General features: G+C 39.0%; 1 protein-coding gene across 1 annotated transcript; it reads right to left on the bottom strand.

Moving 5' to 3' along the window:
• Positions 1–500: 500 nt before the first annotated feature.
• Positions 501–11,263, bottom strand: LOC141298177 (pre-mRNA splicing regulator USH1G-like). The gene is made up of 4 exons (XM_073828689.1): positions 10,905–11,263; positions 7,514–7,967; positions 4,275–4,844; positions 501–3,063 (listed from the first exon to the last, which is right to left on the bottom strand). Exons 1-4 carry the CDS (start codon positions 11,066–11,068, stop codon positions 2,779–2,781), a joined length of 1,473 nt encoding a protein of 490 aa, XP_073684790.1. The 5' UTR covers positions 11,069–11,263; the 3' UTR covers positions 501–2,778.
• Between the last annotated feature and the right edge of the window lie 955 nt (positions 11,264–12,218).

Consider the following 12,218-nt stretch of genomic DNA (forward strand, 5'->3'; position numbering starts at 1 on the left):
ACACACACACACACACACACACACACACACACACACACACACGTACTCCTTGTACAGCTATAGAATACATTTACTCTCTCTTTCATCTCCTGACTCACCCATGTATTCAGCAAACCTTCTCTCTCTCTCTCTCTCTCTCTCTCTCTCTCTCTCTCTCTCTTTTAATCTACTTGGCAGAAGACAAAAAAAGGTTGCAGCAAAAGTGTTTTCTCAGAGAGAAAAAAACTCAAACGCAGGTCGGTAATAATGACTAGTTTATTAAATCAACATTTTAAAACAACTATCCACAATTTGTCACTGAAAACATTGGCATTTGGCTATCTGAAAATATCTTGGGTCATATTTCACCCTCAAATAAAAAGTAAAATATGTATGATTTTTAAAATCTAATGCTTCTTTTTTATATTAGGGTGAAATATGACCTGGCATACTCAGAAACACTTAAAATATAAAGACAATATTTCGAGTTTCATGCAAGACTACTAAAGAGCAGAGGAAAGAGCAAAGAATGGAAAACAAAACACAAGTAACATATGCAGAACACATTTCTTATGAATAATTAAGAGTGGTTTTATAAATGATTTACTCAGAAATGTTTGCATTTGAAACATTTTCTACATTGCAGTATGCAAGAATTGTTTTAACTAGAAATTTGTGAATGAATAAGAATGAGTCTGAGCTAAGAGCGAGTAAAACAAGAGCAGATACACTTGCATCCAGACAGGTACCGAACAGAAATACTGTCATGTAAACTGTACACGCAAGAAGGGATATCTGTGTGGAGTTGAATTGTGTGGACATGGAGTGTGATGGATAGACATATAAAGTAACAAGAGTTATATCAGCTTTCAGCATGTCGGCCTCTAAACCTGCTGCACACACCCAGAAATGAGCAGATAGCAGAGGAACACGGCACCCAGAACAAACATCTCACCGACTGAGCGAGAAGCTTTGACTGTAGCCGATCGATAACATACACAGAATCGTACATCAATAAAACTGTACAAACATCAGGTGGCCAATGAAGGTATTTTACACACACCCAAAGTCAGTTGGTGTAATATACAATCACTATAATTGTCAGAATTCAAAAGATGAAAACTGTAAATTATGTCAAATTTGACATAACTGGAATGTCTTTTGGCTGGACATTAATGCTGTCCAAAGCTACATATGTACAACTAAACATAAAAAACATTAGATAATATTTGCATATACAGTAAGCAATGAGCCAACCTGAATATATGATTTTACAGACTTCTTAATCTAAATGCTTCTACTTAAATGAATAAAAAAGTAAATTAGAGTAATCTGGGATAATGTGGGACACTAAAACACTGATATATAGATTTTTGCTCCACTAGCAAATCTATGTCATTTTCGTGATGCATCATCATGTAACAAAGGCCTCATTTCTTGGTCTGAATTGTTAGAGTTAAAAATCATTGTGAAGTTGACATGCTAATTATTACTGCAAATTACACCAACTTATTTTAGCCTTAAAAATAATGCATCAAAATGCAAGGCAACAATTCATTGTATTTATCTTTGATTAATCTCAAAATGGTAAATAGCAGGTCATATTAAAAATTTGTGTAATATATACCTCCAAACTGCATAGTCACTTATAACCGCAACTTCCAAACTTTCAAAAAGTAGCTCTTTTTTTAGTGTACCATAGAGAGCTGTAGTTTTCCTCCTAGCCACAAGGAGGCAGCTGTTTCACTCAATCATGCACAGACATGCTCTGTTCCAGATGCAGGTATAGGAAGTATTTAAAAAAATGTGAATTTGCACTGTGCAACCTGTTTTTCTTCCACAATGTCATGCATTTCAAAGTGAAGCAGGATATTTAATTAGGAAAACAAGTAGGGTGGGACTTGATTTGTCAATCTGGTATTGATCTGACAGGTTTAAAATTGAGCGTTGCGTTCCAGAATTGAGTCAAAATTAATGAGCATTTAATTAAGCTGTTTGGCTTTGATTAATAATCGCCTGCAGCAGAAAGCAGTCATTCCATAAGAAAAGCAACATTAGGGAACAGATATTCAATATTCTCATTAAATTCCTAATTTGCTGCTTATTATTGATAAGATATGTGCTGTAGTAGTTATGTTTAGGAATTTGGTGGGGTTAAGGGATATATAACATGGCCATGCGTTTTTATGTGCATTATAAGTATTAATAAACAGCCAGATATGCTGGGTATGCATGCTAATAAGCAAGTTAATAGTGAATAGTGTTCCCCAATCAAAAGTGTTACCGTATTTTGCTTAAAACCCCTAAAGCCTAATACATTTTTTCTCTGGAATAGCAAAAACACAGTATGCCCTTAAAATGTAGCTGACATTTTGATAATGTGAAAGTACCTTAACACTGGGGATGAACATTTAGCAAAGCAGGTGGTAGTTTCTGACGAGAAAGTGGCTGGAAACTTTAGGCGGTATAATTATCTTGTAGCAAATACAAGGTTTTGGCCAAATTCTCAGGCAGCATCGCATATATGTTTTACATAGAAAGCAATCCTAGAATGCAACAAACTCAGAGATAAAATGTCCAAGATGGTAGAAAAGATGAGAAATACTGGAAGACATGTCCAATAAATGGGTGAAATGGAAAAGTCTCCCATGCACTTTGCGTGAGAAGTGCCATTTGTGTGGCGTGTTGAGTGCTGACTTTGTAGACACTAACAAAGATACAGTCCAGCTAGGATGTTGTTTTAAAAACAGCAAGAAAGTACACTAGAGTTTGGAACAGAGTCAGTAACAGACAAACACTCTACAGCATAGTGTCCTGCATGCCGTCAGCTTCTTCCAGAACATTGTTGCGTCTACTACATGCATCAAGTAGTTTTTTGCGAGGTCCGAGTGGGATATGAATGCTAATGAGGTCCTGCTTGGAGCACAACAGCAATGCCTCTAGGTCCATCTGCTCTCGATGGAAGATGGAGAGGAAGTCACTCAGTCCTTGAGATGCCAGGAACACTTCTAAAGGAGCCGACGATGGCTGAAGCTCATCATCCTCTTCCTCCAAACCGAGGTCTCCTTCCTCCCATGGCAAATCCTATGGGATGCCACAACATGAGAACAATCATTATAATCATCATAAAGCCTCAGATCTAGATGCAGTTTCTTCTCATAGCCTGATTAGATTAACAGATTAACACTAAGCACATTTACATTAGGCTAATTCAAATCTACAAATTTCTGTATCTCACACTACATGGCCAAATGTATCTGGACACCATTTTAACAGGTTTTCATGATTTACTAATTACTAAAAATAGTAATCTTCATGGACAACCATCTAAAATGGAACCCTTTTTTGTTCAAAGAAATTATTTACTGGTGTGAAAGAACTTAAATAGCCTTCACAACCCCCTGCCCTTAACCCCAGTGATCACATTTAGGATGAATTGGAAATGCAGACTGTGAGCCTGACCACATTGCCCAATATCCAGTGCCAGACCTTGTATGATTGGGAGCAGTGCCCTGCAGTCATGTTCCAACATCTAGTAGAAAACCTTCCTATAAGAGTGGAAAATGGAACCAACTCCATTTACAAATCATTGGTACTGAAATTAAATATTTGACAAGCACATATCACCATGGTTTTTGGATGTCGACATTTTGCCATGTACTGCATGGTTGGGCAACTACAGTCCTGGAGAACCACCATTGTCTTGTAGAATTCAGCTCTATCCCTAATCAAACACATCTTCAGACTTTTGGTTAGATTGGGGATGAAGCTAAACTCTGCAAGACAGTGATCTTCCAGGAGCTTAGTTGCCCATCCTTAATGTGCTGCAAGTTCAAGACAGCCAATAGTAAGAATAGGATGTCTAGTACCATGCTCCTGGAGGGCTGACTAATCAAAGTCTTCTGGATTGCTTGAACAAGAATTATGCATATTGGTAAAGGGTTACAATTGAAGACCTTAGGAAGGTAGTCCTCCAGGAGCATTACCTTAGAACAGTGGTCTCCAAACTTTGTCCTAGAGGGCCACAGACCTGCAGAGTTTAACTCCACCTTGCCTCAACACACTCATCTTGAACTTTCTCACATGCCTAGTAAGACCTTGATGAGCTGGTTCAGGTGTGTTTAATTAGGTTTGGTGCTAAACTCTACAGGACACTGGCCCTCTAGGACCAATATTGGACACCCCTGCCTTAGAACAAATCAGATAAAGCTAGCATTTAATGATTTAGAAAGATGCTGCAGGGATTGATAGGAACAAGTGGAATTTGCATGGTATCTGGTGATTCTTGTTTGTACCTGCAAGTTCTTCTCTTGGAGACTCAAGGAGCTGCCTATGCTGACTTCATCAAGACTGGGTGATCGTAGTGGCAATCTTCCCCGTAAGCGAACATTCGGGATCCGTCCCACTGGTTCACTCCCCGCCACACTGCCCTCATTCTGTCCCATTCGCAACAGCCCATCAGTCACATAATTTCGACGGAATACCATGGTACCGAGTCCTGGGCGGTTGAACAAAGAGTCTCGACCTGAGTCTGTACTTATTTCAGAGTATGCAGCGTCATACAGACCGGGATCACTGAGTGCCCGTGAAACGGTGTCTACCTCATCGTCATCATTATCTGTCCTGATGTCCTGTTTACCAGAAAACATGTTACGGATGTTGAGCCGAGGACTGGACTGCTGGCGTCTGTCGACGTACGTACCCTGCTTCAAGAACATGACATCATTGCCAAGTTGAAGACCAGTGAGTGAACGAACACTCCTTCGCCCATCTTCGGAAATCTTGAACGTTCCGTCACCCTGCTTCTTCTTCTCAAGACGCCGCTGAATCTTAGTCCGGCCTCTAGTTGTGGACTGAAGCGTTGCCTGTAAAGAGAAGTTTATCATTGTTATATTCTTTGCCATACTTCACACTGTATCCAAACTTGTTAGCATTGCCTTACATACATCTAAGCACCCTATTTGAATACTGACTGCTGTTAGTGAGCTAGCACGCACTGTCCACAGAAGCATTATGCTACTTTACTAAGAAAGCAAGTCTTCATTTAGCAATTGCTTTACCTACAGTAAATCATGAGTGCCCAAACTTGGTCCTGGAGGGCCAAACTCAACAGGACCAAGTTCAGGCACCCCTGAGCTAAAGCAATATCCCAGTATCCTTGGGCTTTGCACAAGGGCAAAATAGTGACAAATCATGCAGGTCCAGAACCAGCAACTGCTGCAATCTCATTCCAAGTGTTTAACAGAGTTTAAGTGTTTGGACACCCCATTCTAAATTACAGGTTTGCATATTTTAGCAACACCCTTTACTAATGAGCTTAATGTCAAGTCATGCAATTGTCATAGTCAATCATTTTTACTTTTCCATTTCACCAGGATGATGCCCATTTGCGCAAAGGTCAAAAGGACACCTTTGGGATAAGTTCAAAACACAGCTTGTGAGCCAGGCTACAGTTTTATTCAGGGTTGTCCAGTCCTGGAAGGCCAACCTGCCCAAACAGTTGCCTAGACGTTTCTGGTGATCCTGAAGAACTTGATTAGGTTCAATTGTGTTTGATTAGGATTGGAGCTCTGCAGTATAGTGACCTTCCAGGAATAAGTTTTGAAACAAAGCTTTATAACTTGCTCTATATTGACTATAATGGTTAAAGGTGCCATAGAATGAATTTATACAATATTTTTAATTGTTCTCTGATATCTACATAGAAGGTATGGCATAGGAAAGGTCAAAAAGGTTTTACAAGTCTATTTACAACCCTACCCACTGCGCAATGTGACGTCGTAGTGACGTCTTTTCCATGTCATTTTTGGACGTCCAATTTCCGTCCATTGATGGGGTTGTTTTGTGACGCCAGGCGACGTCTTTTTTCGACGTCTACCGCACGTCTAATGTTGACGTTGGTGGGACCTCCATGTAAGGGCTACTCCAAAAGTGATTTTTTTTTTATATAAAATAAATAAATTTATATATATATACACACTGTATATGTAACCCCTCACACACAGGTCCTTCCGCACTTGCTCCGCGCAGGTCTCGAACCCGGGTCTCCGGGACGGGAGGCGGACGCCCTCACCATGAGGCTATTGCATCTCTTGAGATCAGGAAGTGCGGTTTACCTATTCATCACTTACTAGATGGCCTCCGTTATATATAACATAAAAAAATAATAACTTGATTATAGGCTACTTTAAATAAAATAAAAACTGTTAAAGGAAAACAGGAAAATGTAAAAAAAATAAAAATAATAATAAAAAAACATATGGACTACCAAATAAATAAATAGTCATACAGATAATAAATCTTGTTTGTTTATAAATAATCTGTATTCGTATGTATAATCATGTTAATAGGTTCTATTTTGTAAAACACATTTACTGCAACTGCCATAGACGTCCAAATGACGTCCAAAAAAACCCAGATCAAATGTTGAACGTCAAAATGACGTCTAAATTGGGTCATGGATAGACGTCCAAATAGTGGACCTAGTTTGGACGTTGAATAGATGTCCCGAATTGGTCCGACCGACGGACCCAATATAGACATGATCTGCACGTCTATCCGACGTCCAATGTGTATATCACAACTGCCATAGACGTCCAAATGACGTCCAAAAAAATAAGCCAGATTAGGTCAAATGTTGAACGTCAAAGTGACGTCCAAGTTGGGTCATGGTTGGACGTCCGAATAGTGGACCTAGTTTGGACGTCGAATAGATATCCAGAATTGGTCATGGACCGACGGACCCAATATAGACATGATCTGCACGTCTATCCGACGTCCAATGTTTAGTGGGTAGGATTTGTCCCTAGAATGAAACGCTCTGTTATTGTTTGTGAATATTAATGAGGAGCTCTGCTCTGATTGGCTGTTTTACAGAGCTGCTCATCGCAATAGCTAGCACATCGAAAATATAGATTTAATTACGGAGCTCTAGCCTCTTTTAACATGCGGTTTGTTGAATCTGCCATTTTTAATCCGCGACATTTTACTCTCACTACTGTGATTGCATGTGCTCTGTGTAAAGTTAAACTGCAGCGACTTACCACACAAGTTTAGATGCTCGTTCCTGATAGTCTTTAATGATGCTCAGGATCTGTAAATCATTGGCCATCATCAGCGCAGTCATCTCTCCGTTTATGTGGTAAGGCTACCGCTACCATTAGGCTAACCATGTCCCTTCAGTGGCTTGCCATATTTTACGGATGTACTGACGTTACTGATGATTGGGCGATGCAAATGTTGGGGGCGTATCTAATTAATGATCCTGACTATTGTGTAATAGTCGGTGTTATGTTGGAATTGACCTTTTTTCAGTGGTCTTTTGCAAACACCAGATTTATATAAGAAGGAGCAAACAATAGGTGTTTGAGACTCACTGTATGTCATGTCCATGTACTGAACTGTTATTATTTAACTATGCCAAGGTAAATAAAGTTTTCCATTCTATGGCACCTTTAAGTCCATGAAGCAAAGGTTTTATGTTGAGTATTACCAGTTCTATGCCCTTGAGGACCCATGTTTTCAGTCACAGTACCTGTGAGTATGTCATGTTGGAGTCGAGAGTGTTGAACTGCGGGATTCTTCGACTCGACAGGGTGCTACTGAAACTGCTGTAACTCATTGTATCCGACATGTCCATTGCAGCACTCTCTCTCAAGAAATGCTTCTCCATGCGTTCGTGATGCCTGCGCTGAAGCTTTTCACAGTTCTTAATGCGTTTCTCTGCATTACGGAAGGCACGGTCCTTTAATTTGCTCACAAGTTTGGGGTTGATGGTGATCTGCTTGGCAGCAATAGAGTCCAGATATCGCACACAGTCCATGTGGCCCCTAGAGGCCGCCATGTCAAGTGGTGTGTGGTAGTCATTGTCCAAACACCACACATTGGCGCCAAATGACACCAGGAAGGACAGACAGTTGAGATGGGCATTAGCTGCTGCCAGGTGAAGAGGAGTGTTTCCCCAAATATCACATTTATCTGGATCTCCTCTGTTGACCAAAAACAATAGCGGATTGGTTAAATCTAATCAGTTTACATAGCTACATGGTCAAAATTAGTGGTCGATGCATACAGGTTTGTTATGATTGACACCAATAATGATATCTTACAAAACATTTGTGCAAAATGGTTATTGGCCAATGCTGATGCACTCAAAATGGACAATTAATTTGCCTTGAAAATAAACTGATCAATTACTAGCGCAAATATAGGGTGTGTGAATACATGTGTATTTGCACATGTGCATGTCGGTGCATGATTGCATGCATTCATGTTCTGTTATGTGGCAAGGTGTTGATCTGAATACGTAACATGATGCTTTGGAGCTCCACTTACCCACTGTAACACATGTGCACACACACCCACACATTATGCACAGTGCCTTTGTGACTCACCTCTCCAAGTCATTAAAAACTGTGCACCATGTAATGCATTCATCTGTATTGAAAGAGACCTGCAGTATTCGTTACCAACCATACTTTACATTTAATTCATTCTGTTCATTCATTGATAATACTGAATAAGTGCAAAACCCTGTTTATTGTTAGTTAGTGTTACATGCATGTTAACCAGTAATCATGGTGTCAATTGTAAAGAAATAGTTTTTTGAAGAAAATATTTCAGGATTTCTCTCCAAATAGCGGACTTCTATAGTGTCCGCGAGTTTGAATTTCCAAAATGCAGTTTAAACGCAGCTTCAAAGAGCTCCAAACATTTTCTTCTGGAAGTGAACTACTCCTTTAAAACAATAATTTACAGAAAACAAAAATGGTGCCATTTTTCACTTTCCCTTATGTTTCAAACCCATATGACCAAAAAGTATAAAACTTTTGGAAAAAAAACTCAAGCTTTTTCTTTATGCAAAATAGCATACGAGTTTAGAGCCACATGACTGTGAGAAAAAAAAAATGTTTGTATCTGGTTAAATATTTCAGCTAGACCTTTAAGACAACTGTATAAATAAATATATATATATATATTATGCATTTTTAATAAACTGTCTGTCCTTACTAAGGTCCATAACCGCTCAGTGTTTTCTCTTTTAGTCTCAAATTCTCATATCTGCAAAAAAGCTAAAAAGAGTTGCTGAGGTATTAATGGAAACCAACCATTAGCAGAGACCAGCAGAAGCTATGTGAGGTTTATTGGGACCATGCGGGGTAACAAGATTAAAATACTACAGAAAGCAAAAACGTGAAAGACTGAGGTGTATAATGCTGCTGACATTCATGTTAACAAAATGCCAACACCCAAAGAAACAGGCTGGCGGAAGAGGAATAGCCTTAATTCATTATGCTGACCTTTAACTGTGAACATTAATATCTTTCTCTCTGTCTGACCATGTGTAAAATTCCTCTCCATGAATGTGCATGCAGCCCTGAACTTCCTTTAAAGACTCTCAGGATGAAAGCTTACTGCACGTTGGAGATGTAGCACAGCGCTTGCGTAGGATCTGTACTCTAGACAAGTTGGAGCCATGATGTTCAAAAGGGTAATGTTTTGTCAATCCCATTATTGATTCCTCCTAGCGGTAAAGGCAAATAATTATGCTCTCAGCTAAAAATAAAAACGTATTACTCAATTGTGTTCAAAATAATTATGAAATTCAATACACGTTTCCATCTTCTTCTTCTTCTTTTTTTTTATAATGGCTTTCCTGTTTATGTGGCTAACAGCTATTTTAAAAATAATTTGAACATGCAAAAAACATTCTGCTGATTCTTTCTGTGCCCAATCATGCCATCCAAACAAAATCTCAGACTATACAAATCAAAGTGATTCTCTTTTCTAAAAACACACTTTGTGAATCATGAACTCTCTGAGTTATAACTCAAACCGCAATCGTGTCTATCTTTGTGAACGTGTTTCAGTAAGAGATCCAGTTCAGTCTGAGATCTGGAGGGACTGATGCAGAACACTAATTAGAGAACAGTGAGGGTGTTCACAGAGCAGAACATTTAGCTTCCATTATTAACCTGGCCATGAGATAAGAGCCAGGTTATTTAGATCTAATTACCTAATGACTTGATAACAACACTAGTGCTCTCTCCTAAAGCCAGTTCTTTAAAAGAATGTTTACAGAAAACAAAAATGGTGCCATTTTGCACTATTCCTCATGTTTTTATTTTTTTTATTTTTGAAGAATCTCATTACCGCTTATTACATATGCAAAACAGTATATGAGTTTGGAGCAAAATGATTGTGAGAAAAAAATAACAGGGTTTATATTTTATCGGGATAAATATTCCAGTTATATTTAGCTGCATATGCATGACATTTTATTACAGCATGCCTTTATCTGCTGCAAGCAGATTTCAGGATTTATAATTGAATACAGGCCGACTACTTTTAAGCAGTAGCAACAGAAAAGCATCCCTCAAGAGAAAATTGCATGGTTCTCCTGCTTGACCTTTACTTTAATTAGTCCAGGACAGTAAATATGCAAATAAAACAATCCAGATATCCATCAGTGAGAGCGGCTGGGTGGAGGGCTAAATTATCTCAGTGCAGATGTGATCTGATACAGGAGAACACAGAACTGCCATCCTGTTAATGAAACTGTATATGCCAAAACATAACCAGACCTGAAAGCGTTGTATATCATTTTAATTATGTTGAAATTGAATAAACTCTTTAAATTACATGTTTTAAGTAGAACCAGATAGAAAAGGGCTGATTACCCAACACAAACTTTTCCTGTACTAAATATTTCTGAAAAAAAAAAAAAAAAAAAAGGCTAGAACTCTTTAGACAGCCAATATTACCAAAATGTATGTAGAACAAATATATATTATTATTTATACATACATTCATACATCATTTATGGTCTGGAATTGTTTTTTTATTTTAAACTGAAATAGTTTCGACAATAAACAAACACAATTTTAAAATATATATTGTTCATAAATAATTAACGTATCACTCACCCTCTTCCCACCACCAGTCTGAGCGCGTCCAGGTTGCCGTGGTGCGCGGCCCAGAGCGTCGGCGTCATTCCATCCTCATCCGGCGCGTTCAGGTCTTTGCGCGTCGCCTCTTTCAGGAGGTGCAGGTGACCATCTCGAGCCGCCCGGTGGTATTTGTCGTTCATAGCGGCGGATGAAGCCTCTATCCCGGCTCACGGACGGTCATTTGGCGTGTGTTGTGTTGGCGAGATTTCACGTGCGCTCCTGGCGTCTCCACTCGAGAAACTGCAGGCACGCTCGAACGGTTGCCATGGGATGAGCCTGGAATGGACACGCCCACTTCCGATCAGCGTACACCTGACAGATGAGACCTCGGTGACACATTCAGGTAAAATCACACTCTGAGATAAATGTGACCCTGGAACTAGGGTTGCCACCCGTCCCTTAAAATACGGAATCGTCCCGTATTTGAGAATGAAATTGCGCGTCCCGTTTTGAATCAATACGGGACGGGTTTTGTCCCGTATTTTTTATAATTTTTTTAAAAGCAGCGTCTCATGCAAATAATCACTGCGGTAAAGCCAGCCGCGGTTCAGAAAAACACGGTCAAGCCAGCCGCGATTGATTTTAAGTGTGCGCGCATATTACAGTGATTACGGTAGTTTCAGAAACAACACACAGAGAGAACGCGCTTGCAGAGCGCTTTTTATTTAGACGCCCAGGACTGAGAGATAATACTACAAAGTGCTCGTGAATTTTTACTTACTTATTTATTTGCATTTCTGCTTTAATATCCGTTTTATTTATTGGTGTACTTGACGGTTCTTTTCTGAGAAATCGGACATTATTAGACTTTAGAGTCTAATAAGTAGAAAAAACAAAACAATGATCAGTTCTTATTCAGGACGGCCCATATTATATGCAAAACTCATATGAAACCTTTTTACTGCAGCATTTTTTAGATATGGGACATTATTAGCCTACATTTTAACGGGGTATATAGACCCCATTTCTAAAAAGTAGAAAAAAACAATGATCAGTTCTTATTCAGGACGTCCCATATTATATGCACAACTCATATGAAACCTTTTTACTGCAGCATTTTTTTTTACCCCCCCTGCCCCATAAGTATTTACTTATTTTTATACGTAATCTGAATAAGCTTTCCATTGATGTTTGGTTTGTTAGGATAGGACACTATTTGGTCGAGATACAACTATTTACCATACAAAATGTACAAAATATCTTCATGGAATATGATATTTACTTAATATCCTAATGACTTTTGCCAGAAAATCGATCATTTTGACCCATGCAATGTACTGTTGTTGACCA

This window comes from Garra rufa, chromosome 22, assembly GCF_049309525.1.
Source record: "Garra rufa chromosome 22, GarRuf1.0, whole genome shotgun sequence".
Lineage (NCBI taxonomy): Eukaryota > Metazoa > Chordata > Actinopteri > Cypriniformes > Cyprinidae > Garra > Garra rufa.

Bases quoted from the DNA above. Each gene is read 5' to 3' on its own strand.
- LOC141298177 (XM_073828689.1), bottom strand. From the start codon at position 11,068: ATGAACGACAAATACCACCGGGCGGCTCGAGATGGTCACCTGCACCTC. The intron at 4,845-7,513 runs GTACTGTGACTG...TTCTCTTTACAG, and splicing joins CCAACATGACATACTCACAG to GCAACGCTTCAGTCCACAAC. The intron at 3,064-4,274 runs GTACAAACAAGA...GGCATCCCATAG, and splicing joins TCCAAGAGAAGAACTTGCAG to GATTTGCCATGGGAGGAAGG.